Source organism: Protomyctophum parallelum (genome assembly GCF_964188405.1).
Source record: "Protomyctophum parallelum genome assembly, chromosome: 23".
Taxonomy (NCBI): Eukaryota; Metazoa; Chordata; class Actinopteri; order Myctophiformes; family Myctophidae; genus Protomyctophum; species Protomyctophum parallelum.
The window spans coordinates 5,699,817-5,718,126 of record NC_139715.1 but is presented as its reverse complement, the minus strand read 5'-3'; the positions used below and the strand labels follow the sequence as shown (position 1 = coordinate 5,718,126).

General features: G+C 42.4%; 1 protein-coding gene across 1 annotated transcript in view; it reads left to right on the top strand.

The window, feature by feature from the left end:
* LOC310854144 (interleukin-1 receptor accessory protein-like 1) overlaps positions 1–18,310 on the top strand; it is a gene marked incomplete at its 3' end in the record, with an annotated part of 690,918 nt that overhangs the window by 370,207 nt on the left and 302,401 nt on the right. Inside the window, exon 4 of the mRNA XM_083758663.1 lies at positions 13,858–14,044. Within this exon, the coding sequence (XP_083614789.1) occupies positions 13,858–14,044 (187 nt within the window). The remainder of the gene's footprint in view (positions 1–13,857; positions 14,045–18,310) is intronic.

Below are 18,310 nucleotides of genomic sequence, written 5' to 3'. Positions count from 1 at the left end.
TCAGCATCATGTTATGCTTTAGCTATTTAAAATAGCAGATCTACAAGCTCATATCGCGCCACCGAGTGCGCGATACGAGCTTGTAGGTCTGCTATTTTTGAAAAATCGAAGAGCGACTGACATTTTTAGAATCTGATCTCAGGTCAGAATGGGTTCATCAGACCAGTGTGTGTCCGGCGGAAACCTCGTATGAATCTGATCTCAGGTCAGAATGGGTGTTTCTGAAAGCAAGTAGGCCTACATGCAGTACTTTCACTTGTAGTGGAGTACTATTCGAGCAGGCGACTCTTTGAATAGAGTACTGTGGTTCACTATACTTTGTCCACCTTTGTACACACAATACCTCGTCCTACTTCCTTCACAGGCATTAGCGATGATACTAATTAAGGCTCTGTTCCATTTAGTGTACACAGTGGTTTTCAAACCTTTTAATGTCAAGGACCCCCATAACTCTGACAGTGTACACTCTCAGTTACAGAACCGTACGGGGCCCTGCACTCAACCCATTCTGACCTGAGATCAGATTCTAACAAAATGTCTTCCATACATCCTGACAGTTTCCTGAAAAAGCTATGTTTCTATGTCAGCCGTTCTTCGATTTAGAAGAAAAATAGCAGACCTACAAGCTACATAATGCTGACACCAAAAGAGGTTCCCGCCCCAGAATGGGTTAAGGGCACTTTGAGACCCACTGGTGTAGCATATTGTTTCCAGTGAGCCAACATGCACCCTGACTCTGTTTAGTGGCCGAATGAAGGTATTGCAGCCTGCCCCCCAAACACATGAACGCGCTGGTCCGTTGACTATCATTGTACACGTTCACGACTGCAGCACGCTCGTTCGCGTTCGTGCACGTTCGCGCACGTTCAACGGCAGCGCCTTCATGTGTTTGGGGCCAATCCGTCCCAGAATGCACTCTGTTCCTACCAGGATAGGAGGAGTGAAATCGCCTCATGCGCTTTTGAGCAACTTAATGCAAGTGGATGGGAGGAGGAATCCGGTGTCTTCTCTATTCATATATACTCTAAGGCATATATATAGAGACCATTGGCTCCTTCCGTGATATTTGTCACTACACTCTCTCTCTCTCTCTCTCTCTCTCTCTCTCTCTCCCTCTCCCATTAGCAGGCAGCAGGCACAGCACTACCCCTCTCTCTGTTTCTGGCGCCCCTACTGGTACGAATAAGTCACATATTCGTGCTCATGACCAGTGACCACTGATACATAGGTGTGTACATACAGGTACACGGACATTGCATGGTTGTAGGAGTGGTCGCACCACTCAAAAACACACCCGTGTGAACCGAGTGGTGCAACTCCCCTCTCCCCCCCCCCCTCCTCTCTCTCTCTCTCTCTCTCTCTCTCATTAGCAGGCAACAGTGCAGCACTAATACTATCTCTCTCTCTCTCTCTCTGTTTCTGGCACAACAGCGCCCCTACTGGTACTCATGGCCACACATAGGTGAACACACATATAGGTGAACACAGACATTGCTGTTCCTCGCACTCAAAAAGAAACAGCGGTGACAACAACCCACACACACGGAGACGCACATGGAGACGAATCAGTTGTCATAACAACTAAAAGCGAAGAAAATAAAATTGGGCACAGGCTCATTCAGTGCCCGGCGTGCTTCTTCTCGTCCCCCGGTCCAACGCAAGAGAGAGGATATTCCCGGGGATTGTTTGCCCACGCCGTTAACCCATTCTGACCTGAGATCAGATTCATACGAGGTTTCCACTGGACACACACTATGGTCTGATGAACCCATTCTGACCTGAGATCAGATTAAAAAAAAAAAGTCAGTCGTTCTTCGGTTTTTCAAAAAATAGCAGACCTACAAGCTCGTAGCGCGCCACTCGGTGGCGCGCTATGAGCTTGTAGATCTGCTATTTTTCAATAGCTAAAGCATGACATGATGCCGACACCAAAATGGGTTCCCGTTCAGAATGGGTTAAGCGAGGACCAGCGTGTGTCGACCGCTAATCCACAAGTCGGCTAATGCGCACAATTATGGGAGGATTTAGCCGTGTTTGCAATTGTTTGTTGGTACACGGCTCAATTTGTATAACCAGCTTTAGTTGGGGGGGGGGGGGGGAAATTAGCCATGAGATTTCTGTAAATGCTGGCAATTTTTTTAAACTGTTCGGGAAAAAGGATTTGCCCCGCGGTCGGTCGGTCCGCTTGCCGCTATATAGTCAACGCTGACATTCATATTAACCCATTCTGACCTGAGATCAGATTCTAAAAAAAAATCTTCTATACGTCAGTCGCTCTTCGATTTTCAAAAATAGCGCGCTACGAGCTTGTAGATCTGCTGTTTTTCAATAGCTAAAGCACGACGTAATGCTTTAACACCAAAACGGGTTCTCGCCCAGAATGGGTTAAAACCCATATGGTTGAGCGGGGTCCCTCTGGGCTCTATATATGCTAATGACGTATTTTCTTCTTTTTTTTTGTTACAATACAGATGCTCTCTATAGTTTTAGTCATATGGACCTGAGTTGCAACTGTACTGTACTGTACTGTGCTGTATTTCTGTCTACACCACGTCAAATTATTATTATTTTTTTTATTTTTTTTTAGCTTTTATCCCCTTTCAACACTGCCAGCCCAGTCAATGTGAACTTTTTTTTTTCTTTTTTTATATATAATTTTTTTATCCCACGATTTTGTAACCCATTTTTCACCCCTGTTTCAATCATCTAATGTGATCCTGGGCTCTACACACCCTCCGCCAACCTGGGGAGAGCAACGGACTTGAACTCATGCTTCCTTCATGCCTGAGTGTCCAAGTTGCTCCTTTTACACCTGACAGGGGGAGTTTCCCTGGTTGGACGTATAGCGCGTATAACACGTTATTCCAACCAGTCAATGTGTACTTTGATGTCTACCGTATATATGTTCTGCTACTCAAACAGTAGAGCTGATCTCAATTATAGCCTGTAGGTGTAGCCTTATAGTAACGAGCTTATATAGATCTGTCTCTTTTTTCAATGAATGTCCCCCAAGAATAGGGATGCTGGGGTTTCAAGTGGTTAAGCCATTCTGAACGGGAATCCATTTTGGTGTTAGCATCATGTTATGCTTTAGCTATTGAAAAATAGCAGATCTACAAGCTCATAGCGCGCCACCGAGTGGCGCGCTACGAGCTTGTAGGTCTGCTATTTTTGAAAAATCGAAGAACGACTGACATTTTTAGAATCTGATCTCAGGTCAGAATGGGTTAATCAGACCAGTGTGTGTCAGTGGAAAACCTCGTATGAATCTGATCTCAGGTCAGAATGGGTTAACCACTTTGCCTACACTTCGTTGAACATCAGATAGTGGGGGAAAAAAGCAGATCTACAGGCCCACAACACGTCATGTCGGAGCCCGTTGTTCCCTGCTGAGTGCATTGATCAACATAACCTGGGTATTCTGATGGCTTATACTGTTGAGATGTACTCAAACAGTATAGACCTGATCTCATAGGTGTGCTCACTAGTAACGATCCATCCATGTCACGCAGTGCATCTCAACAGATCGATATCAGTGGTGGTGCTATCGGGCGTCACCAGATGTTGATGTAATCATTCAGATTAAGTTCCCCCTGTATGTGAACACGGCCAATAAACCGATTGTGATTGATTGTATATACCACTACGCCAGGTTTCCCTACCAGATCATCGACGAATTGTGGTTCAACCCACGATGCAGATGGATAGATAAAAAACCTTGTATTGACCCCGAGGGAAATTCGGTTGTCATAGCAGTGCCACCATAGGCATGGAACCAGGGGGGCAGTCAGCCAGATATTTCGTGAAGCCTCATTTGAAATCGGTAGTTCATATAATGGCCTGTTGTGGCGCTGGACTGGACCCAAAAAGCCCCATAGCTCCATAGAGGCCCATGTATTTTGGCCCAACTTCACCTAGACTGTATTACCTTAATAAACATGGTCATGAATACTTTCTTCTTCCAGTCACTAGTTTAAAGTCTCATTTCTAATGTCATAATATTCTTTTTGGAAAATTATGGTCCCATTTATAAAAGAAATGACCATAAAGTCGCGTATGTTCTGAGGGGCGTGGCTACCGTTACAGTCTATGATCGGGATTCCCCTCCCACTCGAGTCAAAATAAAAACCAACTAAGAAGAAGGCGGGAAGTCTTTCCCGCCTTGAAAGATGGCGACTTACAGTGCATTAGAATGCAAGGGATTTCAGGCTTCATTTTACGTTCATGTTAGACCCGGGGAACGCTTTGTCCATATTTTTTACAGTCTATGCATGGAACACATGCACAGCAGTGTTGATTTCGTCGACTAAAACTCTGATGAAAAATGTCCGTTGACTACCTTTTTTCACTGACGAAAAACGGACAAGAAAGACTAAAGCTATGACTAAAACTGACTAAATATAATAACAATTCCATCAACAAATAAAAACTAGATGTTAGGGAGGGACTATAGTGAAGAAGAGATACATTTTATGCTGGATTGCACTCTGACAATCAGAGCTACAAGCTCACAAAAGACTGACTAAAACTAAGGCTTCATCCACACCTACATAAACGTAGCGTTTTCGTTTTCGTTTTCATTTTCGTTTTTTTAAATCTCTCTGTCCATACGACACGTTTTTTTTAAATCTCTCTGTCCATATGACCAATGGCAAGACCCATGCAAAACTCCGTTTACATTGTCCACACAGGGAACACACAGGCGGAGTTTTAAAGAAATACACTGTGGCAGGAGTTTTCCAAAAGATGCGTTTATATGGACCAAAAACGCGTTTGCGTGTGGGCGACCCCCCCAAAACGCATATAAAAACCTACGTTTATCCGTTTACCCGGATACGTGTGGACAAGGCCTAAATCAAAGTCGAAGTCAAACTCAACACTAATGTACAGTTAACCCATTCTGAACAGGCACCCATTTTGGTGTCAGCATCATGTTATGCTTTAGCTATTTAAAAATAGCAGATATACAAGCTCATATCGCGCCACCGAGTGGCGCGATACAAGCTTGTAGGTCTGCTATTTTTGAAAAATCGAAGAACGACTGACATTTTTAGAATCTGATCTCAGGTCAGAATGGGTTCGTCAGACCAGTGTGTGTCCAGTGGAAAACCTGGTATGAATCTGATCTCAGGTCAGAATGGGTTAAGAGCAGAGCGATGACAGTAAGATGGAATACAATAGAAAATATAAAACTAAATATTATGGTCGCTGTCGGGCAGAAACCGCCTATCCATATATTTTCATATATGAATGCCCTACTTAACCCATTCTGACCTGAGATCAGATTCTAAAAATGTCTTCTACATCCTGACAGTTTTCATTCTGACCTGAGATCAGATTCTAAAAATGTCTTCTACTTCCTGACAGTTTTCATTCTGACCTGAGATCAGATCTGTCGAAACACGGAGCAATACTTTTGCTACTTTTGAATTTCAATCCTGATAAGTAATAGACATGAGGTTTCCACCCGGCAGAGACCATATATAAACAAAACGATTCAAATAGTCTTTTCATTAGGTGTTGTAAAATAGTCTATGAGGATTATGTGATTCATTCCATTACAATTCTGGAAATATTAAATATATATTTGACTTTATTTCAGTTAATATGGTTATTTAGTAACGGTTAGTGACACACATTTCAGTTAACCGTTTAAAAACCCATTTTGGGGCGGGAACCACCTTTTGCCGTTTTAAACATTATCATGTTACAATTTAGCTATCGGAAAATAGCAGATCTACAAGCTCATAGCGCGCCGCTTGTCGGTCTGCTATTTTTGAAAGATCGTGGAAAAAAATTATTTCAGAAAGACTGGAGGATTTAGAAGAAATCTTAAAAATTTCGAGGTCAGGCCTAAATGTGTTAACCCATTCTGACCGGGCACCCATTTTGGTGTCGGCATCATGTTATGCTTTAGCTATTGAAAAATAGCAGATCTACAAGCTCATATCGCGCCACCGAGTGGCGCGATATGAGCTTGTAGGTCTGCTATTTTTGAAAAATCGAAGAACGACTGACATTTTTTAAATCTGATCTCAGGTCAGAATGGGTTAATCAGACCAGTGTGTGTCCAGTGGAAACCTCGTATGAATCTGATCTCAGGTCAGAATGTGCATCGATCCAGGACCCTTATGATTCCTATACGACGGCTATACCTCTGGAGCCTTTTGCTTTGGCTTCACCGGAACGATACAATCAGGGGCCCGCCGAGCGCACACAGTGACCCTTAACTCTATCCTGTAAATGTTTATTGGATGGCATTGTGAATTGCCTTTCTCTGGAAACCTAGACTCTATACTCGCTATATGGCCTGTCCGACGTCCGTGGTAATCTCGCATTTTATGTCCTCGGTTGCTCGCGTTATAAATCCGCCGTCTTTTACATGAATATATAACGTTATATATATATATATATATATATATATCTCATTCTGACCGGGCACCCATTTTGGTGTCAGCATCATGTTATGCTTTAGCTATTGAAAAATAGCAGATCTACAAGCTCATATCGCGCCACCGAGTGGCGCGATACGAGCTTGTAGGTCTGCTATTTTTGAAAAATCGAAGAGCGACTGACATTTTTTAGAATCTGATCTCAGGTCAGAATGGGTTAAACATATTGTGTCTTTCCCCCCACCACCATGCCGTATCTGAATTGACCGGTTACGGTCCATTAATCGCAGCAAGTCATTTTCCGCTGCTGCAGGGGGGGGCTGTTGTGGATCTGCGTAACGCATCCAAACAAAAGCCTCGATCAATCTTCAGGTTGCTGTTGACATTCGGGACTGTCACTCCACATTAAGGCCATTTCCACGCCCACGCACAAGCGCATCACGCACACACACACACACACACACACGCTCAAGCGACACACACACACACACACACACACACACACACACACACACACATGCTGAGCTCCCACTGGTAGTCAGCCATGAATGGATGAGTAAAGCGCAGCACCGTATTGCATGAATTTGTAATGGACTCAGGCAGCTTATCGTTGCGGTCGGTCCAGAGACCTCGTATCTCCACTTCCTCGTTCAAGAGCAACAAAAGCAACAAATTCACAATGCGTCGCGTCGGCTATTTTTTCTAGGTTCTAAAATGTTTCAATGTTAATAATGTATCGTCTCTGTCGGGTGGTAACCCCACATGTCCAAAACTGTTACTTTTCAGGATTTTTAATGAAAAAGCATTAAAAGTAGGCAGCAGATCTACAAGCTCGACATTTGGCGCGACGCGACCCGTTTGCGTGACACTGTTAGTGTGATCAAGTAGGGCGTCGATTTTACGGAGAAAGAAAACACAAAAAGTTAAAATAATATGGAGATGAGAGCTGGTTTATTGCACGACGGCAACAATATATTGTACATAAAATGCTTCCGCGTGACAGCGGCGTGCATGCGGCGCATGCATAGCCCATTCTGACCTGAGATCAGATTCATACGAGGTTTTCCACTGGACACACACTGGTCTGATTAACCCATTCTGACCTGAGATCAGATTCTAGAAATGTCAGTCGCTCTTCGATTTTTCAAAAATAGCAGACCTACAAGCTCGTATCGCGCCACTCGGTGGCGCGATACGAGCTTGTAGATCTGCTATTTTTCAATAGCTAAAGCATAACATGATGCCGACACCAAAATGGGTGCCCGTTCAGAATGGGATAGCAGACCTGATTCAACCTGCATGCTCATTACAATGCCGGGCCAGAGACGAGACGCCGTGGAGGAAAGAAGTGCTCACACTGTTCTCTGAAGGTGATAATACCACGATGGAGATATACTCGGTTACAACAAGGCATTCATCATTTTGACTTGAGCGAAAGTACAAAAGTCATCTAAATATATACCCAACATGAATGTCGACCGAACGATTGTGGATTGAGTATGGGAAAGGACATCTCGACTAGGAATGTGTGTATCTACTGTACATTTGCGATACCTGGATATGTAGGCCCTACTCTCTCCCTTGCCTCCTGACAATCATTGCATGCACCACCATTGTCTCAGGGATATGTACAGTACCTACTAGCATGTGGGCAGGTAGAACATTAATGATTACAAGGAGGATAATATAGACTCTGGGGGGTGTGCCGCAGCACTCCTGTAATCAAGTCTTTCCATGCAGTGCTCAAATGGGACCGTATTCTTCCATGAAAATAGCAGATCTATAAGCTCACAACTACAGCATCTAAAGTTTTCAAATAATTGCAGTAGAGTAAAAAGTATACAATATCTGCCCCCAGTAGAAATATAAAAGCTGGTCCTGCATCGTTTTACCTCATGAACCCTATATAGCGTCTCTATTCATGATACAGTACAACATTTGGTGAAACATTTAGCAAGTCTACATGCTCACAACGACCACAACTGACCTCATGTTTCCGTCAGTGCATGAGGAGTCCAAGCTGCTTCGAATTGGTGCCATCAACCAATTATATGAAGATAGGTTAAAAAATGGATGAAGTGGTCCTTTAGATTATGGAAAGGCCTGTTGATAACGGTTAAGCTTTTTAAGAAGGGATTTAGAAGATGACAGTGATTTATCAGGTCTGCTCAGGCAGGTCATTCCACAGTCAAGGAGTCCTGAAAGCAAAGTCACACTTTGTCTGCAGCCTCCAGGTCTGGAAGTGGTACTCTTTTTACTTCCAAAGGAACCCTTCGCCCATTTTAATTTTCATAATTGCTCTGATGGCGCCTTTCTATCTGCTCACTCTGTACATGTCTCAGATGAGGGCTGTGGACAGTTCAGAAACCTGCCTACCAGTGACATCATCATCGGTAAAGTACAAGAGTATAGCCTATTGCAGGGGTCCTCAACTAGAAATGATGAAGGTCCACAAATATTTTTTTGAATAAGACCGAGGTCCGGTCCCATGCGCGGCGTCCATCGGAGAGCGGGGCTCTATGCCCGTTTAGTATGGTCAAGCTTATACAAATCAGATCCCCTTCCAACCAACCAATAATGGGGTGCAGAGTGCAGGCCCGGAGTGGAACTCCAAATCCAAATCACACTGCGCGCGCGCATAGCGCGCGCCAGAATTTTGGGGGCCCTTGGGGGACATTTTGGGGGCCTTTGCAGCAATTTCACATGAGAAATGTACCATCTGATGTTATTTATATTATTAACTTAAAAAAAAAAAAAAAAAAAAAAAAAAAAAAAACATTTTTTTTTTTTTTTTTTTTTTTTGGGTGGTCCGCAAAGAGGTGGTCCGCGGTCCGGTCGCGGACCGCGGTCCGCCAGTTGAATACCCCTGGCCTATTGTTATGGAAATATTCTTAACAATCTGAATCTGCAAATGAACACACGTAAAGCTGTCAAATAATTGTAAAGGTACACAATTTGCCTTTGAGATGACGTGCAGGAGAAGTATAGAGTAAAATGAAAATCCTTAAAGGACAACTTTAGTTTTTTTCAACCAAGGTTCATGTTTTAGGTTGTTATTAGAGAAACTAAAAGGTGAGTGTTCAATTTTCTTTCATTTGCTGCTTTCTTTCGTTTTGGGGATTTTAGCAGTTTTTGAGAGGGGGCGGGGGCATTCGAGCACGGGGCTAAATATGTATTTTTTTACCAAATTTGATGGTGATTTATTTATTTATTATTTACTATAGTCCTAATAAACCCCAGGAAATTACATCTGCCCACGGAAGATCACATGATCTACTGAATGTGAAGGTATAGCCTACTGGGGGAAGGATACTGTGTGTATAGGCTCAATATGTCAGTTTGTCACATTCAGTAGATCATGTGATCTTTTGTGGGCAGATGAAATTTCTTGGGGTTTATTAGGACTATAGTAAATAATAAAGAAATAAATCGCTATAATATTTTGTAAAAAAATACATATTTAGCCCCATGCTCGAATGCCCCCGCCCCCCTGTCAAAAACTGCTAAAATCCCCAAAACGAAAGAAAGCAGCAAATGAAAGAAAATTAACACTGACCTTTTAGTTTCTCTAATAACAACCTAAAACATGAAGCTTGGTTGAAAAAAACTAAAGTTGTCCTTTAAGTGGGGATTTACAGGATGACAGTGATTTATCAAGCCTGGGCTACTTCAGACAGGTCATTCCACAGTCAAGGAGTCCTGAAAATCAAAGTTATTATTTTCACACTAAATTATGCTCTGTCTGGAAAATAGCAGACCTATAAGCTCACAGCGCGTCACATTGACATTGCGCTGTACGTGAGCTTGTAGGTCTGCTATTTTTGGCATGCGATATAAACAAAGTATATAAAAGTCATGCTTTGTCTATACTGTGTGGACAGAGAAACAAGTAACAGGAACCAGGCCATATGAATGCCTTTAAAAGCAGAGGTTGAAAGTAACTAAGTAAATATAAGTACTGGACTTAAAGGGATTGTGACATTAAAAAAAAGGTTTTGGAATTGTTCTTGTTTTTTTTAGGTTTTCTAATCTCAATTGCACCCAAAAAACATGAACTTTTAACATTCAGTAGACTTTCTGCGATCTGGGGTTTTCTGGCTAAAACAAGTGCTCTGATTTGCCGGCAGTAAGTGACATCACTTACTGCAAATCCCATATATGTCAATGGGATTTGCCAGCAGATGTCACTGTTTCACTGTTTTCATTGTAGCTCAAAAGGCCCAAAAAACCCCAAAGAAAACTTCAGACCACAGAAAATCCACTGAATGTTCAAAGTTCAGGTTTTTTGGGTGTAATTGAGGTCATAAAACCTAAAAGAAAAAAGAAAAAGAAAAAGAAATGAAAATGAATGTCATAAAACCTGTAAGTACAAAATGTTCCTTTAGTTTCAAGTTACTTTTTACATTAAATTATTTCCACGCACACAACACATTAATCAAGTATGCCCTATTCTATACTTATTCTACAAGTGTCAAGTCCACAACACGTCACCTGATCGCGGTATAGACCTGTGAGCTTTTTATTTTCGAAAAAAGGTTTGACATTTTTTTGGGGGGGAAAGGTCTTTAGTTATGTAAGTACAGCATACTGAGTGGCTGCACACACTAATAACTCAACAAATACTAATTAGGAACCAGGCCATGCAGTTCCTCAAATGTAATCAGTAAAATCTTAAAAACCCATCCTAAAATCAACAAGGCAACCATTGTATTGTAGGAAGGTTAATTATCAAGAAAATGTAATTAAAATGAAATGCCATGCTTAACTGAGCTGAATTCAGATTGTGTTGAGCAGGGTTCTTTAATAATAATAATAATGAAACAAATTACCGTATGCTATTTTGATTACGATTTACAGAAGGATTTGTAAAAAGAAAAAGGGGAAAACAAATCTGGTTTGATTTCCTCTGAGCCTGACATGAATCAGTTTGATTTGTTGCATCACAGTTTATACAGGTGTAAAGCATAGACTGTAAAAAATATGGACAAAGCGTTCCCCGGGTCTAACAGGAACGTAAAATGAAGCCGGTCAGTCCTTGAATTGTAAATCGCCATCTTTCTAGATCCGTTTGGGCCCAGCTGGCCATTGGCTGGCCCAGACAACGAGGCGGGACTTCCCCTAAGCTTCTTCTTAGTTGGTTTTTATTTTGACTCGAGTGAGAGGGGAATCCCGATCATAGACTGTAACGGTAGCCACGCCCCTCAGAACATACGCGACTTTATGGTCATTTTTTTAATACATGGGACCATCATTTTCCAAAAAGAATATTATGACATTATAAATTAGACTTTAAACTAGTGACTGAAAGCAGAAAGTATTCATGACCATGTTTATTAAGGTAATACAGTCTAGGTGAAGTTGGGCCCAAATACATGGACTTCTATGGGGCTATGGGTTTTTTTTGGGCCCAATGACAGTGCCACAACAGTATATATATATACAATATATTATGAACTTTCAGGAAATCCCGATTTCCTTATAGTGGCTTCACAAAATATCTGTCTGACTGCCCCCCTGGTGTAAAGCAGTATAGCCTGGTTAATAAACCAGACAATTTATTTTTGCCAACGGCTGATTCGGTCTGGTTTATTAACCAGGCTAGTAAAGCAGCAGGTGACATCCTCTTTTTCTCGTGAAGTGAGAGCGAAGGGAAATAAATAGAAAACACGCCAAATAGAACAAATAGATCAATATTGTCGCTGTCGAGCAGAAACCTCTTATTTCCATATTCTAACATTTTGTGTTTTTCCGTAAATTAATGTCCAAACTGCATGCCTCCAGAGAAACGCAGGCAAAAATCCATGATTATGCAGGCAAACAAATTATTTTGCAGGGAAAAATCAATTGATTATGCAGTGGAATATGCAGGGGTTTATGTGAATTTTACAGTATGCAGTGAAATTATGAAAAGGTTATTTTTCCTATACACCCCTATAGTATTCTACTATTCTTTTCAAAGAGGGGTCCGGGGACCCCCAGTCCTTGAGGGGGTTCCATGCCTCCATGGGGGGGACAATTACTGTATATAATAAGTCTATTTAAGCACTTTAATCATACAGTACATTGGCTGCTATAATCATCTGTTTAAAAAATATATTTCTTGAAAATAGTTGAACAAAATTGGAATTATTTAAACATTATACTGTAACAACACACATCTTGTATGGGGTCCCTGGGACAAAATGTCTTTTCAGATGGGGGTCTGCAGTCAAATACACATAGGGGTCCTTAAGCTATGCAAAACAGACATCATAATTTGGTCTGCCAAGGCGAAAAAGAAAACCTTTGTCAAGGCTCTGCCTTTCATTTAGGGCTACCCTAAATTCAAGGCAAAAGAAATACCCTCACGTCATCGCTTACTGATACTGACAATGATGGCTAATGCTGCTAAGTGCTAACACCTGTTCATATCTGCTCCAGTGGAATTCTTCTAGCCGTGTACTGCCTTTGTCTGAGAAGTTGGTTGGTTTGCTGGAGACACTTATGGACGTCACGTCAAGTAGGGTGAACTTTACATTGTCATGACAAACTTTGTTGAGTTTTGGCGGAGCATAATTAATTTAGGCTACATTATAGATAAATATAGCAAATAAGGGAGGAGATATATGCCCTGCTGCCACAGCACACACACACACACACACACACACACACACACGCGGCGAGCAGTTTTTTTAAATAATATCTTTAATTTCTTTCAGCAGTGCCATGGTTTGTTTATTGTTTTGCTACATGTGTGTGAACGAACGTATGGGTGAGGCGATGACGACTTTATAAACTATAGGCCTGCGGAAAAATGCGGGAATTGTGAAAATATGCAAGCCTGTTTTTTTTTTTTTGCACAGCTGACTGGAAAAAGTGACTTGGGGAATAAAGTTTCCATTGCTAATGTTCTAAAAGTGTGAAATGTTTAAGGAGCCATTTTCTCAGCTTGTATGTACCTACTTTGTCTGTCTGTCTGTGTGTGTGTGTGTGTGTGTGTGTGTGCGTGCGTGTGTGTTTGTGTGTGTGTATACCGCCGGTGTATATATATTATTTTTTGCCACAGACTTACATAATGTCTGTAAGTCTGAGAGTGTACAAATGGACCATTACGGGTTAATTTGGTTCTATTTGTACAGTCTCAGAGTTAAGGTGCACATGGTCATTAATTGGCATTGCTAATAAAACATTTGAGCTCCACTATAGTACAACTTGGTCTCCTAATATGCCATATAGTGTCATATATTATATTCTGAAGAAAACCTGGAGACGGTCTGATCAAAGTAAGAACATTATAATGGTGTAATTTTTTTTTACATTTGTCCGTATATATGGACATATTGATATTGATGACCCCTGGATATTGTATCAAATCGGGGGGGTCCGTGGCTTAATGCATATCAAACTGGGAGTCCTTGAAATGAAAATGTTTGGGAACTATCAGTTTACCCACTGACCTGTTTTTTTGTTTTTAAATCTCTTGCAGGAACTCCACATACTGCATGAAGGTGTCCATGTCCCTGACAGTGGCAGAGAACGACACGGACCTGTGCTACAACTCCAAGATGAGGTTCTTTGAGAAGGCTGAGCTCAGCAAAAGCAAAAACATCACGTGTCCGGGCATCGAGGATTATATACAGCCTGGGGTGGAACCGGACGTCCTGTGGTACAAGGTAAGAGCCACTATTCATTGTGAGATACAATTCTATTGCCCAAAACTAACACATTGTCACTGTAACTGTAGCCTATACTGTATGTTCAAAAGTATTACTTCTCAGGGAAATGGGGGAAAAATAACCAATGGATCCAATGTAGTTACTATTTAGTCACATTAAAGGTATATTCAGTGATTTCACTCAAAAAACCTTAGGTTTCGTTTTTGGCTGGGACCTAAGCCTTTCATCCAATCAGGATAGAGAGCCAAAAACGAAACCTAAGGTTTTTTGACCCCCAGGGGTTAACTGGGGACAGGGAGGAACTCCTTATATGGTCAGCACACTCTATAGTAGAGAGGATTATCACAACAAAACAAAAAAATAAGTGATATTTGAATTAAGTGAAATCACTGAATATACCTTTAAGCTTTTGTTAATACTTTATAAAACCCACAGACATAATTAACCACTTCCACTTTCAACATAAGAACAAATAAATGCCAAAAATAGCTGACATATAAAATTGCAAACATTACTTGTACATTTTGGTTGCTCTGAGCATTATGACAGCGGTTCCTGGGTAGACCAGGAACCGTACTCTTCGTTGACCTGTACTGTGTGACCTATGGTCATGACGTGTGGGGGGTCATGACCCAAAGAATAAGGTCGCGAATACAAGCGGCCAAAATGAGTTATATTCGACGCGTGGCTGGCATCTCCCTACGAGATATAGGGTGTGAAGTTCAGTCACGCGAGAGAGAGACGCTGTAACGCTGTGTAGTATTTTTTGTTTTTAATATATTTTTTTATCCCACGATTTTGTAACCCATTTTTCACCCCCTGTGTCAATCATCTAATGTGATCCTGGGCTCTACACACCCTCCGCCAACCTGGGGAGAGCAACGGACTTAACTCATGCTTCCTTCATGCTTGAGTGTCCAAGATGCTCCTTTACACCTGACAGGGGGGAGTTTCCCTGGTTGGACGTAGCGCGTGGAAGGAACACGTTATTCCAACCAGTTACTTTCCCCTCCATCAGGCGCCCCAGCTGGCCAGGGGGAGGCAGTCTGTGTAGTATTATGATGAAGTTTGATCAAGTGAAGTTCCTCAGAATTGCACTCAAGTAGAGAGTACTTGAGTAAATGTATTCAGTTGCATTCCCACCCACAGCTGCCCCCCCCCCCCCCCTATGCTCCCGAACTTTGGGCCGGGCCCCCCCGGTGTTCACGAGGGCTAATAATGCAGAGGGATCTGCAGCAGAGAGGTCAATTCATCAAAAGTGAATGACTGTCGGATTATGTTCTCTCTCTCATCGTTTTCGTCGGTCTCCCACTGAATCAAATTAACGTGCTGGATAATAACGCTTTGGCTTCAGGTCCCCGGCCCGCTTATTGGCCCATGCTCCAGAAGTGAAGGCCTATAATTGAATTCCGCTTGTCTTGTTTGAACCGCAATTCAGAACCCCCCCCCCTCACCCCCCCCCACCCCCCCACTCCATCCCCCAAACCCTCAGTGATGCCCCAGTTTTCTTCTTTTCTTCGGTTTTGCCGAGCAGTGGTTTGAAAGTAACTAAAAGTACATGTATTCAAGTACTATAAGTATGATTCTTACTATTTAACTATTTAACCACTTAACCCATTCTGACCTGAGATCAGATTCTAAAAATGTCTTCTACATATTGACAGTTTTCTGAAAAAGCTATGTTTCTATGTCAGTCGTTCTTCAATTTTTCAAAAATAGCAGACCTACAAGCTCGTATCGCGCCACTCGGTGGCGCGATATGAGCTTGTAGATCTGCTATTTTTAAATAGCTAAAGCACTTAGTAAACTTAGTAAACTGGACCTGAGTTTTGCCTCGATCTGTACTTCCTTTTTTTTCTTTTCTTTTTTTTCTATCAACACCAAATGTCTTTTCCCCCAAAAAATAGCTGATCCACAAGCTCACAACGCGTTGAAATCATGTGACGCGTTGTGTGTGTGAGTTGTAGAGAACTTGGATGCTGGGGTTCAGGTGTGTTTTACTTTGAGTATGTACATTTTTCGATACTTTAAACTTCTACTCAATTACATCGCAGAGGAAAATGTTTCTACCACATCTCAGCGTGTTGTGAGCTTGTAGATCTGCTCAGTTCTGCCACATAATAACATAATAGAGCATACTCCTAATAGTTATGACGGGTAAGTGCAGAGGCAAAAAAAAGACCCCAAAGGAGTGTCATTATAATAGCATTATACACAACACAGCAAACATCTTGACAGCAGCTGAAGTTAATGACGTCAATTGTGTTTAACCCATTCTGAACGGGCACCCATTTTGGTGTCGGCATCATGCTATGCTTTAGCTATTGAAAAATAGCAGATCTACAAGCTCATATCTCGCCACCGAGTGGCGCGATACGAGCTTGTAGGTCTGCTATTTTTGAAAAATCGAAGAACGACTGACATTTTTAGAATCTGATCTCAGGTCAGAACGGGTTAATCAGACCAGTGTGTGTCCGGTGGAAACCTCGTATGAATCTGATCTCAGGTCAGAATGGGTTAATTTAGGTGCGTTTCCTGTACAGTCACTGCAAATTAATGCTGGCATACAATAACGCCTACATGAAACACTCGGCCAAAATAACTGTTATTACCTTCAACTGTGCTTAGCCGTCAAAATGTCTGCCATTGAGGGTCTATTTTGGAACGCAGTTGACAATACCATTGTGCATCATCAAGGGGAGAAGAAAACGTTCCGCTTCATACACACAACTTGACATCAAGGGCCCCTTATCTTGCCTTTTAGGCCTTATCCCTAATCTTCTTTGGGCATTTTTAATACCTTGGAAAAACATTTTAAAAGAGCGAAAATAGCCTATCTGCATCTATGCATTGTGAGCTTGCTATTTTTCACCATTTAGTATTTAGTATTTATGCCCTAATTAGATTAGGGCAAAGGCGCGTACGGTGCGGTGCAAGATAGGGCTCTAAGTCTGTCCGTTCTCTATCTACAGTATAGCTTCTGTTCAACGACTACGTGCCTGTGACCCATTTTTGCACTGTTACATAACCCATTCTGAACGGGCACCCATTTTGGTGTCGGCATCATGTCGTGCTTTAGCTATTGAAAAACAGCAGATCTACAATATATCGCGCCACCGAGTGGCGCGATACGAGCTTGTAGGTCTGCTATTTTTGTAAAAATCGAAGAACGACTGACATTTCTAGAATCTGATCTCAGGTCAGAATGGGGTTAATCAGACCAGTGTGTGTCCAGTGGAAACCTCATATGAATCTGATCTCAGGTCAGAATTGGTTAATATGCAGCACAAACATGCACAGATAGTGGAGGCCTTTTACATGCTGAGTTTGCACTAGGGTTGGGTGACGATACGAATACATCGTCAATCGCGAATATACGAATCCAATCGCCGAATATTTTTATTAGGCGATTTTTCGGGACGATTTAGCCCAATTAACCTGTAAAGTGAATGTGAATCAATTTGGGCCAGCAAGCGGCCGGGTGGAAATCCTCGCCTCCCGTTATAACGGTATGCTCCCACAGTCCCCGCACTCAGCAGTCAGAAGCATCGGGGAACGGCACTTACGGCAGCCGCCTGCCAGAGTAAAGGCTGGGAGCCGAGGGAGGCTGTAGCCTACATGTTGTTTTAGCTCCGGAGTCCAGACCCATGCAGTTTAATAATATACAGTCACAACAGAATGCACACTGCTGTCTCGTGTCTCATCACAATCCCAATGCTCCACCCGTGAAGTCGGGGCGGAAAAAATAAAAAACAGGCTGCTAGTGTTAGTATAGGCTTATAGCTTAGCGTTAGCTTAGCGTGTAGCTACTGATTCAACACACTGAACTTCATCTCCGCCTGTAATCCAAGTTATTTTTTTATTGACAACGTGAACAAACCCCGACACCAGCGCTGCAAAAATAGACAGATCTACAAGCTCTCAACGTGTAGCGAACGGTGCTGCAGAAACAGGCAGGACGCTGCGCCTTGAGAGCCTGTGGATCAGCAGCAGCATGTGGGCGCCCCTCTGAGCCTCAGACGCCGGTGCGGGGAGGCAAGACTTCTCCACTGTATAGGCTCGGGGATCATTCGTTAGCTTAGCGCTTAGCTTAGCGTGTAGCCCCTACTGGTGCAACCCACTGATTGAACTTCATCTCCGCCTGTAATCTAAGTTATTTTTATTGACAACGTGAACAAACCCCGACACCAGCGCTGCAAAAATAGACAGATCTACAAGCTCTCAACGCGTAGCGAACGGCACTGCAAACAGGCAGGACGCGAT